We start from the raw sequence: 24,711 nt of genomic DNA on the forward strand, positions 1-24,711 counted from the left end.
AGCATTGCGCCGGTAGACAGCATCATCAAGGAGCAGGAGCAGGTGCAGGGTTCGATACATGACAGCCGGACGCTGTATGGTCGTAGGTGTAGGATCATCACAACAACTTGCCTCTTCTACACTTAATTAACATTGTTTCATTAGCGAAGAAAAAGCACGAGAGTATTCGACATCTCTGCAACGGCTGTGGCATAGAGACGTCCGACAATCCAAAATATCGCTTCCTGTAGTTTCTGTGAATATCGCTGCACAAATATATTCTATGACGTCTCATCCTGTTATCTACTTATTGCTTCCAACAAGTGATCATGGTGTGGTCTAATGACCATTAGCGTGATAAAAAAACGCATTTTTAGTCAGTGTAGCCCACGATTCTATATTTTATCGCCGGTAACAGTTTTAGGAGGAATCAAGAACCAATAAAGTGCAGAGGCGCAATTTTGCCTACGCTCTGTCACCGCAGCTGACATCTCATACATACGTCACAAATTCTAAAAACGAGTTAAAGTTCATAAGTTTCATTTTTTTTATTTAATCGCGTATGCTCCTGATATCTCTCCTGTGCTTTATCGCGGTTATTCTACAAATAGGACGTATGCCGTCAAACTATAAACTGTATAGACATTGCGAATGCAAGCACACACGCAAGCGTGTCATCTATCGTAATTTTTCATGTTCAAACTTACTGACTCGTTACTGTGCGTACAAAAAAAAAAAGATGCGAGCATACATGCTTAGAAAGGGTCAAGAAGTCCAGAAAAATATACTGTCTGGGGTACCTCCCGTCGGTAGTTGATAAACGTTAGCAACCTGTCTCAGAATGGTTTGGGTGCGAGCTAGTTGGTACGGATCATTCATATTTCAAACAGCGCCAACAAACCCGGACAAGGGAGGCCACAGGACAGCGCTCGTCCTGTGTCCTCCCTTGTCCGTGTTTTTTGGCGCTGTTTTAAATATGAATAGCAACATGTGCTACATGTTATGCATTCACAAACATACCAAAGCAAACTAAATCATGTGCAGCAGGGGAAAAAAAAAGTCTGGAAGGATATTAGCGCGAAAACGTATTAAGGCGTCAAACAAAGCGATCATCAGAAAGACGAAGCGCATAAATTTGAAGATTTCATGATCTCAAACTTCAATAATGGAAATACTACCTTGCATACAGGACATTGCGCATACAAAGTTGTTATAGCTTAAACAGCTAATAATTAACCCACAGCGTGCATTCACTAATAAAACACTGCAGCAACAACGCCAAACCCAACAGGAACAGCTAAGATAAGTAGAACAATTGCAAATAAATGCACTACTACAAACTGTGCGCGGCATACACACTGCAAGCAGAGAGTACAAAACCGATAGTTTATTCGGCACGTGCCAAACACCGAGACACCGACTTCACGCGCTAACTGACACCAAGGAAAAATTGTGGCGTTTTAGGCGCCGAAAGCACGATCTAATTATGAGGCAAGGCGTAGTGGGGGACACGAGTAATTTGGACCACTTCAGTTTAACGTGCAACTAAACCTAAGAAGAGCGGTGTTTTCGCATTTCGCCACCATTGAAATGGGGTTGTCGCCACCGGAATTCGATGCCGCGACCTCGTGCTTAGCGCTAAACGAGACACTAAGTGACCACGGCGCGTTCTATATCACGCTAGCGGAACAAAAAGGCTGTTCCACATGAACCCACCATGGCTCTGAGTGGCGCTGGCTAACAATCCCAGGGCTAAATCTGCTACAACATAAATATCTAAGTAAGCGGACGGATTGATAGCCGTCGCCATTCTAAAACTCGTAGCGCAATGCGCGCATAATGTGGGTTTGGTCCCCACCGGCGCCAAGTTATCTTTTCGTCGTATTTCATTTCCGATTTCTTCGTTATGTTCTACATTTCAATTTCAACCGCAGGTATTATCCCCCATAATTTTTTTGACTTCATTGTCTGTTGGTTTTATATGACCATTAACGAAATCGAGCCCGCCGGTGCCCCTTATTCTTTCATTCTGTTAATTCGTGGTCTTTCTTCCATCACAAGGCCGTTAAATTAATAACACAAGGCGCATCAAATCGTAAGAAACATCTGAGCTCTTTTCGTGGCATAACACGCCACCGGTGACCGGACAATATTACCAAACAATAACTGCATTTATTTTTTTTGCGATTATAACGACAGGCGCGAAGTCTTCAAGGCATTGGTACTACCGTCATCAAATTTTCTTTTTTTCTCTGCAAAGCTTGCGCTGTGCTTTAAGATTTTGTTGAAGACCTTAAATGCATTCAATTCGTCACTGAATGTGATAGATACCTAAGCATCAACATCTGCGTTGTTTGTGGCTTTGTCTCTGTTCCTCGCGTATGGTCTATGAAAGTTGCTAAAAACCAATGTGTCGCGTTCCATCCGTATCGTCAAAGTAAGCGCCTGCTTAATTGCTGAAAAGTGAAGCAAATCTGGACACATCGAACTCCGCGGCTTCGCAATTTACGTGGCCAGTGGCTAGAGGTCTTACATATGGTCAGCATGTCAACTCACACGCAAAAAAAAAGTGCACTATTTTACTGCAGTTTTTTTTTGTCCGCCCGCTAAAACGGCACGTGACATCACGTGATGACATGGAACTCGGTGGGACACGGTTAACACCAACTGAAAAGTGCATTCCTAACTCGCCCAAACAGCCGCCTTGCTGATGACTCTCTGCCCTTGCAGGTGTGCTTGACGTCTCGGCTACGGTGGGCCACACTGCGCTCAGGAACAAGACTAAGCACACGCCTCACAATGTGACCTCGGAATACGCTGCTTTCAACTTGAAAGGTATGTGATGTCATCGCTGTTTTTGTGTTAGTTCGTACACCTGATGCATAAAACGCTTTTTATTACGAGGACATTCATTTTGCCCCTGTATACGCACGCATGAGCATTTTACATGTACGTAATGTAAGCAATTTCGAAACCTAGTGGGCACATGCTCATTTGTCAGCAAAACTAGCATCGCAATCTTTTTCATATGTATTTATTTAAGTGCACTAGATGTTAAAAAAAGGACGTGCAGTGTACGTATATATTGCATTTATTATATAGTATTTGTGGAACAGCAAGCTACACTGCTTGGCATTTGTATAAAGAAATTTCTGTGCGCAAAATGCCACGTTAACTGGCATTCATTACACTGATATTCCCGCACAGGCCCTATTAGTGCGCAAGACTGCTTGGTTCCGATGGTTAATTTAGCCAATATTTCTGTTGCGATGTAATGAAAAGATTTTATTCTTTATTAGAAAGCTTCTTAAAGAACTCGAGCGGCTACCGCAAGAACAATGCGTGACAAAAAAAAATTATTGTCGCTGACGTGTGTCGAGGTGACAGGAAATTGCCCTGCTATTTGTCAAGGCTTTCTATCGTCTAATATTTTGCGATGCGGAATGAACTCTTCCGCAGCCGGGGTAGACTTCGAGACCTACTGCAAGCCCACGGCTTACCCTGGCCCTTGCAGGGGTTACTTCCCTAGGTGGTATTTCAATGTGAAGACTGGCCAGTGCGAACAGTTCATCTACGGCGGTTGCCAGGGAAACAAGAATAATTACCTAACCAGGATGGCCTGCGAAACCAGCTGCCTCAGGCGACTGAGTAAGTAACGCTGGCATAACGCGCGCTCTTGTGCTATACTGACACGAAAAACCCTCCTTAACACTGAAATCTTGTGTGGACAGCCCCTTCCTGGCACCGCAAGGGTGCGTCTTGTGCTAATACGCATTCGCAAAGGAAGAATTTGCCGGCGAAGAATATGTGACACTGTCCCATTTGCTTGGAAAGCGGAGATGGTGAAAGATCTCAGGAGTATTAGTCGCAGACGTGCATTGCGACTGTAGAGGTGTTCAGACTGGAAACGTAACGTGCGAAGCCTGGTAGTGGGTAGAGCAGCGAAGTTCAACTAAAACACCAAAAGCATTCAGAATAAAGAAACAACGCCCCAGCACTGCCAAAGCGAAATGGAACAATGCCCTTGTGAAAACTACGTGGGTCACAGCTCTTTATCATTTAAAAGGGCCCTGAACCACTTTTTATCGAGAAGTGCACTTGAAGTTGAACTAGGCCATTTGCGAAATACATTGCCGCAATAACTTCTTCAATGCGTTCAGGAGAAGCGGGCACATTTTGCGAACACACAGTTCCTCATGCTTCCGCTCCGTCTTCAGGGATTCGCTCTGCGAAGTATACGGCAGAGCGGGGCGCGCCCACAACGCTACGTCTACTGAACGTCACCTTGGCGCGCAGTTCAAAATTGATTTTGGATGTTCTCGTAGACGCCACTATTTACGATTTTGGCCCCCTGTGATGCCCCAAACGCGGTTGTCCTCAGCGAGCCGAAGTGCACTCAGCCAGTAGACTCGTGGCGGCAACCCGTGGTGGCCGCGGTACCTACGCGATGTAGCATCTCGCGGCGACATGCAACTGCATCGTTTGGTTTTGTGCACGACATGGCCCGAGAGTGCTCGCGCTCTTATGTCCTGTGCCGCTGTGCTACCGAGGTGCGGACCGACTTTGTGCTGGACCAGGGGCGCTATAACGTAAAACTATTCCAAACTTTTCTATTCCAATTTTGCTATCAGCCCTCCACGATTGGTCGAAAACGTTTTTCGACCACCCCACTTCACCTGTCGGTCACGCGACGTCACGAAAACCGCGATAGCTCCCCATCTGATATGATGTGTACACTTTGATTATGCATGATTTGACAGAAAAAAGAAAAACAGCTATTTCTGATTCGACCTCTTTTCGCCATCAGCCCTCGGCTATTGGTAAAAAGTTTTCGGGCTGCACCCACTTCACCTGCCTGTCACGCGACGTCACAAAACCGCACAAACTCACCGCGTCAAAGTGACGTGTACGCAATAAAGATGCATTAATATGCCGAACAAAACTAAATTTTCTTCGGAATAGCCGCAGGCTGCCCCGTTCCGAAAGGAATAAAGGATAGCTGCCGCCGACCGCTGAGACGCTGGCTATTCGCACCTGCCGGAAAGCATGGGTGTATTTGCGTATAATAAAACTTCTTGCGTGGCCGTGTAACGTTTTCGAGCACTTTCGGCACGTTTGCCACCTCATTCTGCCAACTTTTCTCTGCTGAGGGTCAGTTTTAGCGTCATTCTTAAGCTCCCGTTGCATGCCGCCGCGATTTTCGACTAGCCACCACAAGCTAAGTAAAAGAAAAGCCGACCAATCGCAGACACCGGCACCGCCCTCTTCATCCGGTTGTCGATTTTCAGTGCACTGGCTCTGCCCCAGCGGATCCCTCTCCACTTGAGCGTTTTCCTCGCCTCTTCTCAGCCAATTAGATACGACAAGCCGCTCAGTGTAGGCAATGTTATTCGTTTTTCAAGCAAAAAAAAGTGACCTCCTATGGACGAGGAGAGTGTTTGATTGGTCTGTACAGACAACCCTGTGGGTGACCGCCCGGTGCTTGCGTCGGTGGTTACGGAAATTTGACGTCAGGAGTTTGGAATAGAAACATCTTGGAATAGTTTTACGTTATAGGGCCCCAGCTTGACCGACAGATATTATAGCCACATCCGACTTCCGCAATCTGTAGCGCCATCAACGGCTCGTGACGAAGCGAAATCGTCCAAGGCGTCTGACCAGGAGCGGCCTGGAGTGAGCGCGCCGGCGAGCGTGCGTGTGGTATGACCTTAAGTATCGCGTGGAATCGAGGCTAGTTGAGCGTTCAAAACTAGTCGAAATGGGCGACACCCGACGGCTACGGGACCGATAAGGAGGGTAGCCAAAGTTTAATTCCTACGCAAGTGGCTCGCCGCCGAGTGTGAGCAGACGATTGTCGGCTTCTTCCAGAAGTACGTAATTATTATTGAAATTCGAAAGCAGATTTTCGTTTACTTCAGCCTGTTTATTCGACCGCGTCAACAAATATACACAGTGACCGTAGGAAGAAGCGCAGTGATCCAAACGCCCTTCTTGACCGATGTCATTCATTGGCCAATACCAGTCGCATATGCGAATGTGCAATATTACGAAATAAAGCGTCCTGAAAAGAGTGACGTGCAGGTTTCAGTTCAGAAGAGAGCGTTTGAGAGAAAGGTGACTTCGCGCTCAGCTCGCGAGATCCATGCGTCGCACACGACTGCATAATTTGGCGGAAATGTTCACAGAAGCGCATGCCATCAGTCAACTGTGTTTCTTCACCAATCCCGAGGGGTGGTTCAATGCCCCTTCAAACATTCTGTGATGTACTTTAGTGCACTACAGTAAAATGATAAATAACGTCAATTATGCATGATAAAAAGCAATCGCTCTTTTCGTTTAGCCGTGTTCCTTCTTTCCTCAGTTTACGCTCTTTACTCCTTCCCCAATTAACCAAGCGGCGGGGAGTATGACGCCCCATTCTAGTGGCACATTCTTCACAATTTCTCCCAGCGAGAACGGCTATGCCTGGTCATACGGAACAGCTTCAATATTCTTAAACAACAGCTTTCGTCCTGGAAAATTCAAGCTGGCGCGTCCTGTTGTTTTCTGTGTTAATTATTTCACATGTGTTGACCGCGTTTTCACCTAAATTCACACGCGAGAGACCGCGAAATAACTAGATAACAAAGCCAGCAGTGAGTCACAACTGAGTGCCCCCGCTTATCATGCACACTCATGGAGTGCTCTTTAGTGTATTAAACTGGTTTGAACTGAACTTACTTTACTTAATGTATCTATATGTTTATCCACATTGCAATAAAATAGGAAGGCACTTTACTCCTGTCGCAGTATCTGATTCGTAATGTTGATTCGTAATGTTTCTTTCGTAATTTTTGTCTTAATGTTGATTCCTGTCAATTTCTGCCCACTAATGTACGGTTTTTTTTCCAGTGTCCGTGAACCTCAACGCAACGGTTCCAGGTGCGAGACCCATACTATTTTCTTTTTTCTATTATGAACATCACGCCTATCTGAGATGTCCAGAGTATAACTTACTCTTGAGATTATATTGGCCCCGCAGTGGAAATAAAGAGCTTCACGCCGTGCACTGAGTTTGGCGAATTCGCTAGACGGGACGTTTTACATGAATGAAGCTTGCGCCAAGTCAGGCTGCATCCAGCAATCGTATTCCCGCACGGGGAGCGTGAATGGCTATAAATAATCAAGCAGTTAAGTGGCTCAAATGCGTGTCGTAACGACTGTTCTAACGGCCTAACTCTGTCAACGCTCTACCCGCCGAGGTGGCTCATAATCTACGTTGTTCTGCTGCTGCTTAAAAGATCGCAGGGTTGATAACAAGTCGCTTTCCGAGTCCAGATGTAACAAACGACATGCGCTATAACATGGTTCCAGCTGAACACAAACAGGTACAGGTTATCGCAGACCTTTCTACGACTAGTAATGCTAGTAATGCTATTCGCTATATTGCGTTAGGCGTCGAAATGCATCATACCGCTCGCCCGCGACGCAACCGCACGATATCGTCAATTTGGTTTCGCGAGTATTTCGTTTAGCAATAATTCCATCCCAAGCGTACGTTCTGTTGCTGCATAACTGGTATGTTATTACCGTTCACAGTATGCAGTCATAACGATAAGTTTTTTATCGACGGATCTACTGATTGTCAATCGAATGAGTGATAGGTGGCGTTTACCTTCTCCAATCAACGTACAGGATGTGAGAGACAGCGCAGCGAAGTGCTACGATTCTTCAGCTGCACCAAAAGCACGCGCAAATGCGTTTTTTTTTTCGTGTATCGCCTGCGTCGAAGTGCGCTCCGAGACTGCTAGGCTAAACCGCGGCCTCCTACTCTCGGGTGTAACGCCGTCGCCTTTGAGCAAACGTGTAGGATGGGGATGTGTGATTTGCATAACACGAGGACGTGCGGAACGCGTTCGTCTCGAACGCGTTCCGGCTATGCCGCCCGTCGCAATGGCCTGCCAAAATTCATGCGTTCACACTCCCCCCTTTTCACACCTGCAACGGTTCCTACGACGCCTATGGGTGCTTGAGCGAGGGGCAGTAAAGAGTGAGCGAGAATAGCAGCAACAGATTGATGGAGCGAGTGCGTGACTGGAATGAGTGAGGGTACTCTACCGTAGTTTTAATGTATCCAATAACAACAATTCCGTTTACTGCAGCATATAATGCTTTTAGTCGAGCCAAATCTCAGCGTTAAGTGTACTTTAGGAGACCTTACGTGCGATGTATTCATTCAAGGTGACGCTGTAAGTCGCCTCAAAACAAAAAAATAACATATGGTTAGGGATCTTATACAGGAACAATCGAATGACAGAATAATAAGGAGACACGTCTAGTTAGCTTATTTTCACTGAAGTCGACGGGTGCTAGCTGTATTAGCTTTCCTGCGTACGCGGAATGCGATTGTTGAAATATGTGGTTCAATGTAGCCTGTTTTATTCTAGTAAAAGCAATCAATTGTAGTTCTAGCTTAGTTTACTTCAATTGACATATTGGAGCTATGTGTGCGTGTTAGAAATATTCAGTACTGCAGAAGAGCCAAGCATCTAGAGAAATCTGAGATGGTATCTTCTATACTTTCATAAGTTGGCTCATTTCGAATACTATTAAATGTGCGAACATGTGAACAAACACAAAATGGCTCGACAAGTTCTAAGAAAGATATCTCGGTAAATTGTGCGCTAATAGTAAGCGTTAAGGTAATTGTTAATTCTAGCTAAGTATTAACACTAAATGGTAGCAAATGTGCAGTCATGCAAGCAAGCGCACTAAAAACAAACACGTAGAAGAATACACAACGTTTCATGACAAATGTAGTTAAATTCACTGATAAAAAATAACTGACTAAAACAAATGCAACATTGCCCGACGTCATTCTACCGCCAGCCTCCGATGAAATGGCGCAACATTGCGAGCACTCGCAGATACGCGTTACTCCTGCTCTCGCTATCAATCCACATAGACGTGCAATGCCTAAGCGTAACTCACGCATAGCCGGGAAATTACCTATATGAGGCATTGTGTAATATTGCTGCAAGTATATTACGCGCAAACAAAGAAAAACTGAAACAACAACCCGTGTTTTCTGCAACGAATATAGTGTCATCTTGGCGGACCCTGTACCATAAGTAGCTGATGAGCTTTCGACGGGTCAAACCGCAGATGTATTGTCGATGGACGGCCGAACTGCACCGACGCGTAAGTTGCCAGTTAGGCTAGCAGTTGTACATTCGGTCAAAGGCGAGGGCCACAAATGTGGGCCCCTTCACTAGGTCAGCGGTTTTACACGCAATAGACACGCACGTTACTGTTCCGCCTTCTGGAACAGGACTGAGCAACGCAATAGTTTGCGACGTGCTTGTCTTTCCATGCAGTGCACAACTTCGCGTGTCTCATGGAACGCGACGAAGGGCCGTGCCGAGCATCCATCACTCGCTACTACTTCGACGCCAAGACCGGTACGTGCAAGGAGTTCACCTACGGAGGCTGCGAGGGAAACCTCAACAACTTCGAGACGGTGGAAAAATGCAAGGCCAGTTGCGCACGTAAGTATTGGCACTACCGAAGTGCCCTGGCTACGTGGACCGCAATTACGACGGCCATTCGCAGGCAATGTCACTAAATCGCTTCACTAAGCTGTGGGCGCAGGCTCTGCCCACGAGTGCAGTTGCGAGCGGAATTGCGTGATCATCATCTAGCTATTTATGTGCACTGCGGTACGAAAATCTTCGATCCTCAACCCATTTGTCTTGCTTCCGTTGACATTATCGTATGCCGGTAAATTTAGCGGTGTCAACACACCACGTGGTTCTCTGTCGTCGTCGACTGCACTTCTGTTCCCTTGGTACGCATTTTCTAACGCTCATACTCCGCGGTTTAACTGCCCTACACGTCTACACGCTACGAGGCCTGTCCGACTCCCTTTCTTCTAGAATTACTTAGAAATCGAGTGCTAGTCGCGTCCGAGCGCGCGAACATTCCCAAAGAAATGGGAGCATGCAGTCTGACGCAACACACCAGATACAGCTGTCGTACTTGGGGCTACAGCGTGCACTCGTTTGACCGGAAAGACATGTCGCGGACAAGAACAAGGAAGCGAATAAGCAGGGCGGTCCTCGCAACAAAGTCCAGGCATGTCGATGCTCCCAGGAATTGACGCAATGTACGCAATCTTACGATGCCATGCGTGGCATCAAAGACGGGAAAGCTCGACTTTACCCGGTTTTTGTTTTCGTTTTTTTCGTGGTTCCTTTCTAAGAGCGAGGACCTAGGTGTACTCAAAGAAAGCGAGACACATATTCAAAGAAAAGCAGGAGGCTTATTTCAGGAAGTGGGTTACGTAACGGCGTTCGGCTTCTTCCATATATTCAAGCAATCACAGAGACGTTAGCTAAATGTTGGAGCAAGTCCCTCTTTCACTGTGATTCTATAACATATACATGTATTCCCGCATGTGCACCATTTTTGCACGGATTGATGGTACATCACGAAACTCTTCCAATAAGCATTATCAGATCCTAACTGTTTCTGTTCCCACTCTTTAGCATGGTCGCTTGACTCAAAAAGCCACATAGCTCCTTTAAATCTACCAAAACTGTCATCAATCCAACAGCGTTTAGAATGCGATATCTACTCTGCATACGTGGCAATTCTAGCGAAAAAGGTCACAGCATCGCCTTTGCCGTCTTCGGCGAAGACAAAAGTATCGACATGCAGCAAGTATTTCTCCACACGCATTTTCACTTGTCTATAGACTGTCTGCTGCCTGTGTTAAGGCGCTTGTAAGCAGCGTTACTAAGCGATTGCATCTCAAGCACACGGGAATTCATTCGGACGTGTTCCGTGGCGTGCCTATAAATGTTCAAGAGGTACCTATGCGGCCGGTATTTCTGTGGGTAACATGTTAGTTTCGTGAATGATCGCGGCAGTCAGCAGAAAATTTCCGCTTAAGAGATCGACGAGGCCTCAATGCTACCTCTAGATTTTTTTTGTTGGTCTTACTGACTCGAACAAAAGCTCGCCCTCATTGTCACTTCTATCACTTGCTTGGAAAGATGTGTAACAAGGAATGAACAGAATATTAGAAACGAATTCTGAGACAACATGGCCCCTGAATAATTTAAGCCTTTTTGATTGAAATTCGAGGCTAAGTTGAGATTTATTGTGAAAATCACGCACAGAATATCAGGGTTAATAGCCGCGTAAGTAATACCACATTTAATGTCGGTACTTGGACACCGCCGGTTCTTGGGTGGACCCCATTTAGTATTTTCTTTACCATGTTTCGTTATCCATTAAGTTGCCATACTCCAACTTACTTGAGTAAAACTCTTGCTTGGGCTAGTTGGTTAATGTTTGAATGAGTAAAGGTAAGGTTCAAAAGACCAGGACTGTCGTTTGTGTCCTTCTTCAGTCCTGGTCTTTTGGGCCTTCCCTTTACTCATTCAAGCGTGGAACTTACTATTCCCTTCTGAGCGTTGGCTCGACAATTCACAGCTGTGACTGTTTCTCGGGCGTAGTTGTTTCGAGATAATGTTGTATAAAGCTTTGCTGATTCCATTAGCACTTGCCGCCATTGTGCAATACATCAGAGGTTTTTTTTCGGATTAAGCCATGATTAGTTCATAATTAGTTATAGGGACATTACGAACAATTACGAGACGGAGAGGCGCCGTTATCCCGATCCTCACAAATCGCATAGCAGAGAACAGCAAGAGATCTACAGGCAGATACAGGCAGGATCCTTCCCGCACCCTTACATTCAAAACAAGATGTGCCCGGAAATGTACGAGAAGGAGTGTAATTTCTCCAAGACTCAGTTAGGCACGCTCCAACACATCATTGGAGTATGCGATTTCGTTAAGGCAATCCCCCCACATCTTACCTGCCCCACTACCCTACCCCATCCCTCACCCACCCTTACCGAGCGATGGGAGACCTTGCTTACCAGCCCCGCCCGGGAAGACCAGCTCGTCCTGATCTCCAGGGGTTAAGCGGCTGGGGAAGCATATGAGTCGCGTGAAGAGGGAACCACTTCCATTGGCGGTATCTAAGAAGATGTCGAGCTCGGCTCAGTAAAGTTGTTTCTCTCTCTCTATCTGATTAGGCGATACGGTTGAGCCACAATGTTCCTAGGCTGTGCAAAACAGTGTGTAACTGCCACGCTGAATGCGGAAAAGTGTCTGGCAAGGGGTAGACGAGATTGTAAGTTCTTGGGGTGGTACGAAAGACGCAGGACATTATCCCGCTAAGAAAGTGTCAGGCAAAAAAATAAAAGCAGGTTACTCGACTGTCAGTTTCTTTTTTCCGACCCTCGATGCGAAACATACGCAAGACAGGAGAACTTCTCAAAACATGCAACAGTCTATGAATTGTGCATGATTAGAAAGGTTAGTCCGGTGGGTTCTCCTAATCGCGCTAATCAGCGTCGGAACCGCTGCATGCATGTCACTGTTTGAGAACGCTCATCTGCTTGGCGACTAAATGGTTCATAGTTTCTTTCTCCAACATGAAATCAATGCAGAAATGAGGTTTTTTTCTCGACTTGTAGGATGTATGATGCATAGTTGCTCCTAATATGGCAGCAGTCTCTGTATGTCTCAATCCTAAAGATGACTGAACAAAAATGTGACCCTTTTCTACGATACTACGGAACCTGAAGCGCAGACTGATAGTTAATTCCAGTTTGAATCGCGTCGTCAGAAACAAGAACGCTACATTGAAGAGCTTGCCAAAGCCGCCATCTTTAGTTATCCTGCACTCCTATGGCACGGGGATTGCAGATCCTTCTTTATGTTGATCTGCGTTGGAACTTTCTAGCCTCTGTACGGTGTAATTGTCACAAGTGCGGGTGGTCGGCTGTATCAATGACCACCTGCACTCTTCACATCGTTGTGCCGGTCAGAAGTAGGAAGACGTTTGCAAACATTATCATGATTGTATTAGGGGAAAGACGTACAAGGGAAGTTATTCGACAGGAATTGTGAGCTTCTATGCTTGCTCCGAGCACATGAACCAACGACATGGGCAGTTGCAGCGCTCGTATTTCGTACTGTCTGCTGTTGCAACTGATGATTGTTAGGTGTGTTGAGCTGCATCGAAGGTCAGTAGGTTTGACGTTGGCCTTCAACTGTTCTAGATTTGTACTGATTCATGCGAGCGCTTTGCTGAATGCACAGCACGGGTATTACGCCTTCTCGCGGAGTGCCTGAGCTTGAATGCATTTTCTCCTTCCAGCTGAGACCGAGTACGAGGCCAAGTGTCTCGCCAGGGAAGAGACCGGACCGTGCAGGGCTCACGTGATCATGTGGGCCTACGACTCCGACCTGGGGCTTTGTAAGACGTTCGTTTATGGTGGCTGCGACGGCACCGCGAACAAGTACCCCACTGAGCAAGCGTGCGTAGCACACTGCATGCACCCATCGACAGGTGATGTGCCCACGCGATATTTGCGTGACGTTTTATTCATTTGAAAGTCCTACAGCGCCACGAACACATTTGTTCAGGAAGGATATTACAATATTCGGTGGCAAGCTACAAACGTCATGTAAGATCCTCGCAAAAAGAAAAACATATAAGTAGGTTGGTGAACATTTAGTGACAACGTAAGTTGAATGAATGTTTGAGTACGATGTGAAAGCTAGATCTAATACTAACCGTTCTGTATTATAAACGTCACTGCTACCTCTTTCGCATGTGGTACTGTACCAACGTCTTCACCTTTCTTTATCCCTTTATGGTAGCTTTAACTATGTGCACATTCCTACCACCACATCACTGTTAATTTTGTTGCTTTCTTTTTGTGTGTGTGTTTCCTCTATGCAGATCTATATTTGTCGACCTAAATCACATGTTTATATTTCCTCATTGCTTTTCTTTCCTTTCCCTACGCTACCCACCCTAGTCGATGTTGTGTAATCAACCAGCAGGTAACAACAAATTAGCAAAAAACTAAATAGACAATAAACAGCAATCATAAATAAATACGTGAATGAATCAATGAATGAATAAATAAATAAATAAATTCTGGCACGACTGCGAGTGCGTCAGTGCAGAGACGCTTCTGAAGGAGACGGGAAAGTGTAGTAAATTGGACTCTGAAATATCTCCAGAAATTTTTAGAATCACCGGGACAACAACGAAAAGCAACGCTGCTCTCAAAGCTCATATTCCCTATGAATTGTATTCTTACACAGAGCTGGTCGACGAATACGTCCTGGCATCCCGGCAGCTGGCCGAATCCTACAGTGAGTTTCTCTTGTGCGCTCCATATAAAATCAACTCGAGTTGTTTGAAGGCTGCTTAATCCATCATGCCATTTATTTATAAGGTGCTTACGTGTCCCAAAGGCGGTCACACAAGTTAAGCACTCTTTTTATCATTCGTCATTTTTTACAGTTGATTCTTTTTTTTTTGTTTCTGTAAGGGTGTCACATTTCGATAAACCTGATTTCCAAAGGTGTGCTCGAGCTCATTCGCTCACATTCGTGTGCGTTACAGCCACGGGTGACGGTCGGTCGTTGCACTTGAAGGCCTGAAAACGTGACATCTATACTTCCGTAAAGTGTACCAGAACAAATGTTGAACTACAATTGTCTTGGCAAATCAGTTCTGCAGAAGCCGTTTTACAACTAATGCCTTGGTGACCTTTCGGTTGGACTATTCATCACATCGAAAATCGAGGTCTTTGAGCGGAATTGAACGGTGTGCGGTGTGTCGCACAAGCATTGGTACTTTAGCCGATTGGGATTGTCTACTACTGTAGTGTGCCGATTACAAAAATTAAGAATAACAATAATAATAATGGACACAAACATTTTACTGGTTCTATGAGCTCGAAATAGAGCTTGCACTAAAACGGGACTATCCCCTCTACACAGTTGGTTCCCTTATATTAGCGCACAATACTGTAAATTGCGTTTTTTTTTTTATTAATTGTGAGTGGTAGTGAAAATTTATGATTGTGATATCATTCCTTGGCGCTGAACTCACATGATCTATGAACCGCGTGAAAGGCCTCACGAGCGATTAGTTTTATCTTTTTCTCTCTCTTGTGCGCTTCTGTGGGACCGTTCCCTCGTGGAAAACGTGATTATTCTGTTTTTGTATACGTTAGGCGTTCTTCAGGCATCTGCCAGCGATGGACGGCAGACTGTTTGACTGCACTGCATGTTTCTAATAAATGCGCTTCTTGGCTATCTCTTTCATCTAATATAGTACTCTTTAAAAACCCTCTTTAGAGTGTTAAGGCACAGGCTAACATTGGGTATAGGGACTCCGCTTGAAGCAAGGAAATTAAGTTCTTTGTTTGATATTTGCTTTTCTTAACAGATACGACTGAACTTGAGGGCATCTCCTTTATCCCGGAACTGGTCTCGGAGCCTGGTAAGTGAGGGCATCATCGAATAATTTTTGTAGGGAACAGTCACCAATCGTTTCAAGTCATTCGGGAAACTCCATTACTGAACAAATGTCTGGGCATGGTACAATGTGAACTGTTCCGAGAAAAACGTTGGGCCTGCATAACATTGAGTCTCACAAATATCCATCAGACCATCGATTTTTTTTTACAATTGTAGGCGTACGCATTTGGAGGAATGCTTTACACAGACAGTCCACGCACCGTCGGTGAAGGTGCGGAGACCCCTTATTTCTGTACGCATAGGATAAGGGTTAACTTGCCGTGACAAAAGTTTTTGAGCCGAAAGTGTGTTTGTTACATTACAGTATATGGCTGTAACAAAGAAAACTTCTAACGCCAAAACAAAATTCGATGTTCACTATTTATTTCAGTCTTGAATACAACGTCAATCTATATATACATATATATAACGAAGAAAGCAACGGATAATGGAATGAATCCTAAATTACGACAATAAAACGCTCACCAGTATAATAACGTGAAGGGGGCGCAGATGTTCTGTGTGCAGACTACCGAATGCCAAGTCCCGCAATGGTCCCTCAGTTTTCCACGACTACAAAACACCTATGTGGTGTTCACTTAATTGATAATATTTCCTCTAGTTTCCAATTTTCACAGCGAAGCTGTGGACGGCTATAGGATCTTGAAAAACCTGTGTCCGAGATGTTGACAAAAACAAATCACGATGCGTGCCCATCCTGGTGATAGTACAGAAAGGGTCCAAGTCAAATGTCACATACCCCTGTATGCTCGGGGGGCCTATGACGCGCCCTTGAACTAACCTTGTCACACGTCTGAACCAGAGGTCCCAGGCCCAAGGGTAAGAAGGACAGACGTTTTTGAAGGAATGCTTTGCTCTTCTATTTCAAAAAGAACTGTTGAACATTTAGAGGAAGCTCGAGCTTCGCCTTTTATAGTGGCACGCGATAGCATTCAAAGACGCCTGACTGCTTTTCATGCCTCCCGGCAACTGCAGCTTATACGTAACCGTAACGTTTACCGGGAAACGCGGGCGGCGAACGCTACGCACGAAGGCAAGCTCTCTGGCAGAAACGCGGCCTGTCGCGTGGGTCGATCCTGTTATTGTATCGAATTACTATTAATATTATTTCAGCCTGAGAATAATTATCACAAAATTTATGCGCTGTCGGTGCTTCCTTTTTTTTCATTACATTTGTTTGTGGGCTGCCCTTCTCGAAATTCTGAGGAATAACTTTGTAAAGAAATAAAGACAAGGTATGAGTAACCTCAGTGGTAGAAGAGTGGTGGGGTATGCGCGGCTCGAAATTGGCTTCGACATTCGACGCCGGCTTCGACGCCGGCTGTGCTGCGACACGGGGTCCTTAACGCTGTCGTGTTAAAAATAAATAAATGTGGGCGTTTGGGCGCCAACCGCCCAAACGCGCTAGCGCCACTTCTCCCGCGTTCGTCGTCGTTGTCTTGCACAGCGGGCTCCGTTCCCGCTCACCATTCCAGCGTAGAATGTCACTTGTGTCGTCGTAACGGCGAGGCCGCGTTTACGCGGATATGGGCCGTTGCTTCAGGGGTATCGGCTATTCGTAGTATCAGGTGACGGACACATTTAATAAGAGAGGTGATACACGAAGGTGTGCGCGTACCTGTATCGCCACGATGGCCACAGATTGGGACAATAAATATCGTCGAACCCATTTTCACTATTGCGGGTCACCTCCGTGTCGTGCGCTAAACAGCTTCGCTGGTCTTTCATCTTCATATAGTGGAAGGGCTCTGAATTTTTTTAACCATAAAAGGTAGCGATTTACTATTTCTTAAAAGACAGGTAGCGGCCACTGGAGAAGTGACTTCGCCCGTTCTTATGCGTAATTTCTTTTGTTTCCCCATTCAACGATTCGCTTAACAGCATTTTTAACCGCCACAAGTTTTAATGCCGTCTGGTTTATAAAGGAAATATAATGTTTAATGTTATGTCGCCCTTCTCTTTTACTCGACAATGGTAGCTGATGCTTCACAATCGTCCATGAATAACACGTTGTTGCGTTGTCCAATAAGGACATTCTCTGGTGGCCCATGAAATGAAAACAACTAATCGAAAAATTAAATTTTGAAGGTAGAAAGCGTCAATTAAACTATAAGAAAAGTCAGAAGCTATCGTTTAAATACGCGTTATATATTTGTTCCGTAACCTAGAAATAAACAAAAAACTTGAAAAGTAGCTACGCATTAATCTTAACCATCCTCGTTTAGATGCGCTTAATGAGAGGACTAGTATTGTGTAGTAGCTGTCGGCATATCTGTTAAATATTAGGAAAGACGCGCACAAAAAAAGTGTACGAACGAAGGAAATACTTCCGTGCGCCAGCAACGCAGAATTAAGTCGTGCTCGTGAGTCCTCGACAGCGCAATAAATCATCAGCGCCTGTATTTACAAAAAGCCCTTACGCCAGACTAGTTCGTAAGAAAAACTTCTAGTCATTTCCTATGATGGGCATATCACTAACGAAGACGGCCAACCAATAGCAGTTGGCACTTAGGAAAGAAGATCTCTGTGAATTCGGCCCAACATCTTCAGTGAAATGTTTCTCGTCCACACAATAAACGTTGAAGCTCATATTTAAGTACGGTTCAAATACGCATAAAACTACCTTATTGTCAACATCGCATGTGTCGCTGTAACGCATGCAGTGTTGCTATTTTTGACATTTTGTCGCTAGATTTAGCGACTTTCTTGCTTGTTTAGCGTACAACTCCTCTACTTAGTGCCCGGCGACTTTATTAACTCACGTGACAGTACAATTCCCGACATTTTAGCTACTTCAAAGGTAAGAAAGTACCTTAGAAAAGGGCGTTCTAGGGTGTAATTTATTATTCACAAACTACATGTGAGCGTACCAACATGCCTGTTCGGAGCGTAAGCTGCGCCCATCATGACGCAACAGTTTTCGTCACCGTTCACATCGCGCTTGTCGCTCGCAGCGTGCTGGCTTTACATTGTGCTAACAAAAGTGATGCTTTTTTATTACTGTTCACAAAAGCAATTTGAATGAATCTGAACGCTGCACGTTCTGCGGTGTCAACAATTACGTTCGAATGCACGACGTTCGCCATCGCCACCGTAAATATATTTACAAAGTTAATGGCATTAAAGGGCACGGAAAGATGAAAGGAAGCACGTGCTTAACCAGGAAAATCGAATGTCTAGGAAGGCCTATTTTCAGCGCAATATTTCAGCGTGTCCGCCCGCGTATATATGTGGATATAGTATATTAAACATGAAAAAGAAAGAACTGAATGCCTTTGTATATTGCACAAATGTTTTGTTATGTTCACCCACTTCTTTGTGTAAAGCCTTTGGCCTTGAAAATATGTTAAGTAAATAAATAAATAAATGAATAAATAAGTAAATGAATAAATAAATACCCTGTTCACCCTGCTGGTAAATGTACTCTATATGTCTCAGCTCCACGGATACTGGACGAACGGGCAACGCTTCGGTGGATTATACACACCATGATAGATTATCTGATAATGTTCCAAAATGCCATCTTTATTTCAACTCCACTAGATAGTTTTAGCGACACAATTTTAGTGACATTCAAGCAAAATTCCACGGAAATTTGGCGACATTTTTGTCCAAGTCAGCGACATACGCCACGCATGTATGGCAACACTGATGCGTGCAATTATTCATATGTCAGCTATTGCGCACGCCTCCGGATGCCTCGCTAATAACATAACCCCTTACAATTTAATAGCCCACCCAGCGTACACTTTCGAAATTAGGCAATGGTTCAGAGACTCCATGAAACGCCAGCGTTTCTTTGCTATAAGCGCCCTTTGCCAGTGGGTGGCCATCGCCAATAATATGCCCAGCGTCAGGTATGGCTGGACTTTTGCTCCCACAAAGGATTGTAGCGTCCGCCGTTTTTTGTGAACGGGGGTCAGCGAGTGCTGCGACAAATCTCTGTGTGTTAACGCAGTGCCTTCGAATCCCGTGTGCCACCTGCCCAAGCAACCCGGGCCGTGCCTTGCCTACATCCCTCGTTACTACTACAACAACGTCACCAAGCAGTGCGAGCAGTTCATCTACGGAGGGTGCCTAGGCAACGCTAACAACTTCCGCACAGTTCAAGAGTGCAGCCGGACTTGCAGTAAGGCAACGGCATGAAACTATTGCGTACAGTGCAAAATGTAAATCTGTAAAAAAAAAAAAACTATGAGAAACGGGAGTTTATATTTTTACGACAGCAAAAAATATTTTTGACGGAAACAACAGATTCTTTCAGTGTAGATACACGCTTTATTTCTGTTTTTTTTTTGCGTTTACGCTAAGAAACACAGTTCTTCCTTGATTTTAAAGCAACTGATTTCAAGGCCAGAATTTTCAGTGCCTGTAGGCAGCCGCGTTGTTTCTGTTAAGGGATGGATGAGTAGTGCCGCTCGGAGGAATAACCTTTGTACATTCCGCTCGGCATATGCGGTAAGAACACGCCTAAAGTTAAGCAGTTCAGCAGGTGTGGCAAGAACGCGCCTGAATAACACAACACGCAGACACGCGCCGCTAGTGCAGCCGCTCTCTCGCGTCTCCCGCCGCCCTCAGCAGGATCAGCTAGGCAACGTACGGTCTCATGTTTCAATGAGGTGCGCGTAAAAATGCATTCTTTCAATTTCCTAACGTCCTTCCAAGAGCGCTTTCTTGTCCGCGATTGCGTTTGTTGCTTCTCACACTGTTTCCAAATGAAAATGTCCACACGTACTAATGAAGGGTCCATGTTGTTATGCGCTTAGTACAACTGAGTCGGACTGTTGTAACCTCAACTGACCAAACCATAGAAGAAAGGCAAAGCGCACACTACTAACTGGTTTACGGTCAAACTAACGTTGCCCATATATAGGCTGTGGTCAAGAGGGCATGTGTACAATGCCTAGCTTTACAGAAAGACAACAATAGAAGAAGTCTAGAATAAAGAAGAGCGCGGTAATGCAGCAGCCAATATCACTTATGACTACACATCACAGCTGCATGGCTCCAGTTTACGTGACAGTTCGCTAAGTCTTACTCATCTGCACTCAACGCATCCTAAGATGCGCAACCAACAAACAGCCTCTCTTTACCCAATGAAGCGGCTTTTTCATTGTTCTCCTCGTATTGAACTGGAGATGTTTGCATGAAACATTTTTTCTTCCTTTCTTTTTACAGAGCCCTACAACCTCACTTCTGGCATTGACGTAAACTTCGTGTCGGAACCGGGTGCGTATAAATTGACTACTGGGAGCTTATTTCATGCGCACCGTAAGAACAAAGCTGTAAAAAAACATTAAAAAACTACGGGCGCTTAAGAGCTTGTCTTGCAGTGAACGTGAGCCACGCAGAAACTCGGAAGACATGGCGCATCGTATCCCACGATATGGACACGCTGAACAGCCATACAGACTGCCCTAGGCATACCGTTATCCAGCCTAACGTGTGATGCTCGCTCTACACATGCGCTGGAGTGTGCCACTGCTCTATAATGTCCCCTTCATGCCTATAATAAGCGTGCTTCGCATGTTATACCATGTATGATAAAGAAACTTTAGAAATAGCGCCCCCAAACAGCTTTGCGCGCCAAAGAATGCTGATTAATTTGTACTCCATTGGCGTTATTTTGTACTAGCTCTTCGAGTTCATTTATTCGTCTGGCGATAACATCCCCTAAACTGAATCCTCGATGTCGAAAAGTCCGTGTGACTCATTTTATTGCAATGACAGTTATATAGACACACCCGGCAAATTATTGCCGTCGTCATCGGTGGCATTGGCGTTGGTGTGGTGGTTTGTATGGACGCTTCGGTATGCTAATAGATGCTATATTATTAGAACGCTAAAGCAGGTCTGACCAAGTTTTACGGTCTTCACTGATTTACTTATCAGGATGTGGGCAATCTCATGGCGGAAAGGACAGCCAAACATTTCATTGGCAGCGTATGTCTTTTATCTTAAGCCGTTAAGGAAAGGCAAAACAATATTAGGGCTCGTCATATGAAAGTAATGTGGGCCCTATAACGTAAAACTATTCCAATATGTTTTTATTCCAAGCTGCTGACGTCAAATTTGCGTAACCTCCGACGCAAGCATCGGCAGGTCACCCACAGGGTTCTCTGCACAGACCAATAAAACGCCCTCCTCGTTCATAGGAAGGTCACTTTTGTGTAACTGAAAAACGAATAACATTGCCTACACTGAGCGGCTTGTCTTATCTAATTGGCTCACAAGAGGCTAGGAGCACGCCCAAGTGCAGAGAGATTCGATATGGCCGAGTCACTGCACTGAAAATCGATAACGGGATGAAGAGGGTGGTGCCGGCGTCTCCGACTGGTCCGCTTTTCCTTACTTAGCTTGCGGTGGCTCGTCGACAATCGCAGCGGCATACAACGGAAGCTTAAGAATGACGCTAAAACGAACCCTCAGCAAAGAGTTGGAAGAACGAGGTCGTAAACGTGCCGAAAGTGCTCGAAAACGTTACACGGCCATGCAAAAAGTTTTATTACACGCAAATAAACCTATGCTCTCCGACACGTGCGAGTAGCCAGCGCCTGAGCGAACGATGGCAGCCATCTTTTATTCCTTTCGGAACGAGGCCGCCTGCGGCTATTCAGAAGAAAATTCAGTTTTGTTCGGCATATTAATGCATCTTTATCGCGTACAGGTCACTTTGACGCGGTGAGTTTTTGGGGTTTTGTGACGTCGCATGAGAGGCAGGTGAAGTGGGCGCAGCCCGAAAACTTTTGACCAATAGCCGAGGGCTAATGGCGAAGAGGCGTCGAATCAGAAATAATTTTTTTTTTCGTTCGGTCAAATCATGCATAATCCGTGTTTACACGTTATATCAGATGGGGAGCTATAGCGGTTTTCGTGACGTCGCGTGACATACAGGTGAAATGGGGGTGTCCAAAGAAGTGTTTGACCAATCGCGGAAGGCTGATTGCAGAATTGGAGCAGAAACGTTTGGAATAGTTTTACGTTATAGCGCCCGTAATTTCACCAGTACCGGCGCCAGTGGTCTTTATTGACCTAATATTTTTCATGGGGCGCTGACTTACGCCGGTGGTTTGCCGTCGGTCTCGTTTTAGAGCAGTGTTGATGAGTGGCGCCTGACACGCCACTAGTGACAATGCAACGAAAACGCAACGTTCAGTTGCAAGTAATGTGCCTTTCTATACGCTCAGAATTCAACTGCATCTGAGAGCGTGCAACAAATTGTCACTTGCAAAAGTTGTCCTCATTTGAGTTACATGCTCTACCGCTTGAATTCATATTAGCTTTTCTTATTACTAACCCGGACCTATCAGCAATGTAAGTTGCGTATATTATCTGTCAAAGCAGCTGTGTAATTTCTATTAGTGCCCCGGTGAGTTCTAGCGTATAAACGTGAATGATATAGAACGAATTTGTTTTACTTCCAATATGGCACGCATAGAGCCCACGAACCCTGTGTGCTACGAGCCGAAGAAGGTCGGACCCTGCAAGGCCTACGTTCCCCGCTACTTCTACAACACGACGACCAAGTACTGCGAGCGCTTCATCTACGGCGGCTGCAAAGGAAACGGCAACAACTTCCCCGAACTGGAGGAGTGCCTGAAGACCTGCAGTAAGTGCGACGCAAGCCGTCGTTCTTTCACTGTCAATTGACACACTTCTATGGTATAGTTCATCCCGTGACGCTTGCAGATACGGCAAAGTCGTTGCACGAACTCTGTCCTTTAATTTTTCCTGCCTTTATAGCGCGTTTCTCCTTCTCCGGTGCGTTTTATAACAAGTCTGAGCTTGTCACTGTGCAACACCTTTGCATTTCCTTGTTTCGTAGTGCAAGCGTTGGTTTAAGAACAATTACGTGTGAGGAGAGCCGCGATACGTTGAAATGCCAATGGGCCCTGCACCTCCGTGATAGTGCTCTCCTTCTTCTTACGGCGCAGAAAGTGCGGCCGCCCACCACGAAAACCAGAAAAAGAACCAAAGAAAGTTGTTGGCTTTGGCAACTTCCTTGCAGATTTTTCGTTAGCATAGATAGGGAGTAGAGAAACGGTAACCTTAATCCAAGCGGGCGTCTCATAACATAATCAGGCCTGAAGGCTATCGTACTTGTGTGAAACGAGAAAAGGACATTACGAAAATATGTGCGACTCCTCAAGTCAGCGCCACTGAGTAGACGAGCATTTAACGTGCTACTAACTGAAGTTATTATTTTGCGGAAATGTGTGCTATAGGAAGGCGTCTCTCAAAGCAAAACTCTTAAGTAAAAATCTTACGACAATGATGCGACGTCCTGATCAACGTCTCCCCTGAATCCTCCTTCATTCGCAGCAAAGGCATCTGTACGCCGCTAAAATAACGTCTTCAAAAGCTATTAATAACTTTTAACCCGTAAATTCTACACGGATGCAAAGAGATTCCAAGTTTTCTAAGTGTTTGTATACAGCAGTTTCTCAGTCATGATATGTTTATTTGCGCGAAAGTATCAAAGGAAAGCGAATTTCGAGAATAAAAAAGTGAGAATAGCAATTGAGGAAGCACTGCTATTACGGCATTACCACTCATCACTTTTCTTTTAATTTCAAAGGAAAATTAACGATGAAGCAAACACAGCTACAGCATCGCGAAAATTATTTGATTGTGCCTGAGCTTGTAATCACTACAAAGGCGAATGAAACAAACGAGTATAATTTAACGGTATGTTTCCTTTCTTGAAGCGCTGCTGGTTTCATATTGTTTTACTCTGGTGTCATTTCCATTTACCAGAGGGCCCTTGGTCACAGAGGCCTAAGGGCGCATGCACAGCACTGACATACATTGCATTACCTGTGGCTTTTCAGAGGTCGGATACCAGAACGTCTCGGAGAGGTTCTTGCAGTTGCCCACTCGTAAGTGAAAAGCGAACATTTTATAACTCAACCAAATTGAGGTTCGCGTCGTCAGACTGCTCCATTTTCTGAAGGCTGCGTATATGCGCTTAAGAAAAGGGCGTATCGTCTAAACGTATATGTTGTCATTAGTACTGGCGTCAGGGCAACCAGTGAAGAGGTAAATATTAATTTTAGCAGAGCAGTTAAGAAGGACATGATGGGCCCCTTCATTTTTCTTGTCTTGGTCGTCCTGATTCGCTACTAACTTCATGACACAAAAAGAACTAAATTATGAGGTTTTACATGCCAAAACCACTTTGCGATTATGAGGCACGCCGTAGTGGAGGACTGCGGAAATTTCGACCACCTGGGGTTCTTTAACGTGCACCAAAATCTAAGTACACGGGTGTTTTCGCATTTCGCCCAATCGAAATGCGACCGCCGTGGCCGGAATTCGATCCCGCGAC

At 45.2% G+C, this 24,711-nt stretch overlaps 1 protein-coding gene across 1 annotated transcript in view; it reads left to right on the forward strand.

Annotated features, from left to right (window-relative positions):
• Nucleotides 1–24,711, forward strand: part of LOC142588719 (uncharacterized) — a 144,252-nt gene that overhangs the window by 7,876 nt on the left and 111,665 nt on the right. The window contains exons 3-13 of the mRNA XM_075700534.1: nucleotides 2,710–2,814; nucleotides 3,439–3,627; nucleotides 6,871–6,900; nucleotides 9,336–9,506; nucleotides 13,198–13,389; nucleotides 14,157–14,207; nucleotides 15,292–15,345; nucleotides 19,342–19,512; nucleotides 20,562–20,612; nucleotides 22,822–22,992; nucleotides 24,215–24,262. Of these exons, the coding sequence (XP_075556649.1) occupies nucleotides 2,710–2,814; nucleotides 3,439–3,627; nucleotides 6,871–6,900; nucleotides 9,336–9,506; nucleotides 13,198–13,389; nucleotides 14,157–14,207; nucleotides 15,292–15,345; nucleotides 19,342–19,512; nucleotides 20,562–20,612; nucleotides 22,822–22,992; nucleotides 24,215–24,262 (1,233 nt within the window). The remainder of the gene's footprint in view (nucleotides 1–2,709; nucleotides 2,815–3,438; nucleotides 3,628–6,870; nucleotides 6,901–9,335; nucleotides 9,507–13,197; nucleotides 13,390–14,156; nucleotides 14,208–15,291; nucleotides 15,346–19,341; nucleotides 19,513–20,561; nucleotides 20,613–22,821; nucleotides 22,993–24,214; nucleotides 24,263–24,711) is intronic.

This window comes from Dermacentor variabilis, chromosome 7 (genome assembly GCF_050947875.1).
Source record: "Dermacentor variabilis isolate Ectoservices chromosome 7, ASM5094787v1, whole genome shotgun sequence".
Taxonomy (NCBI): domain Eukaryota; kingdom Metazoa; phylum Arthropoda; class Arachnida; order Ixodida; family Ixodidae; genus Dermacentor; species Dermacentor variabilis.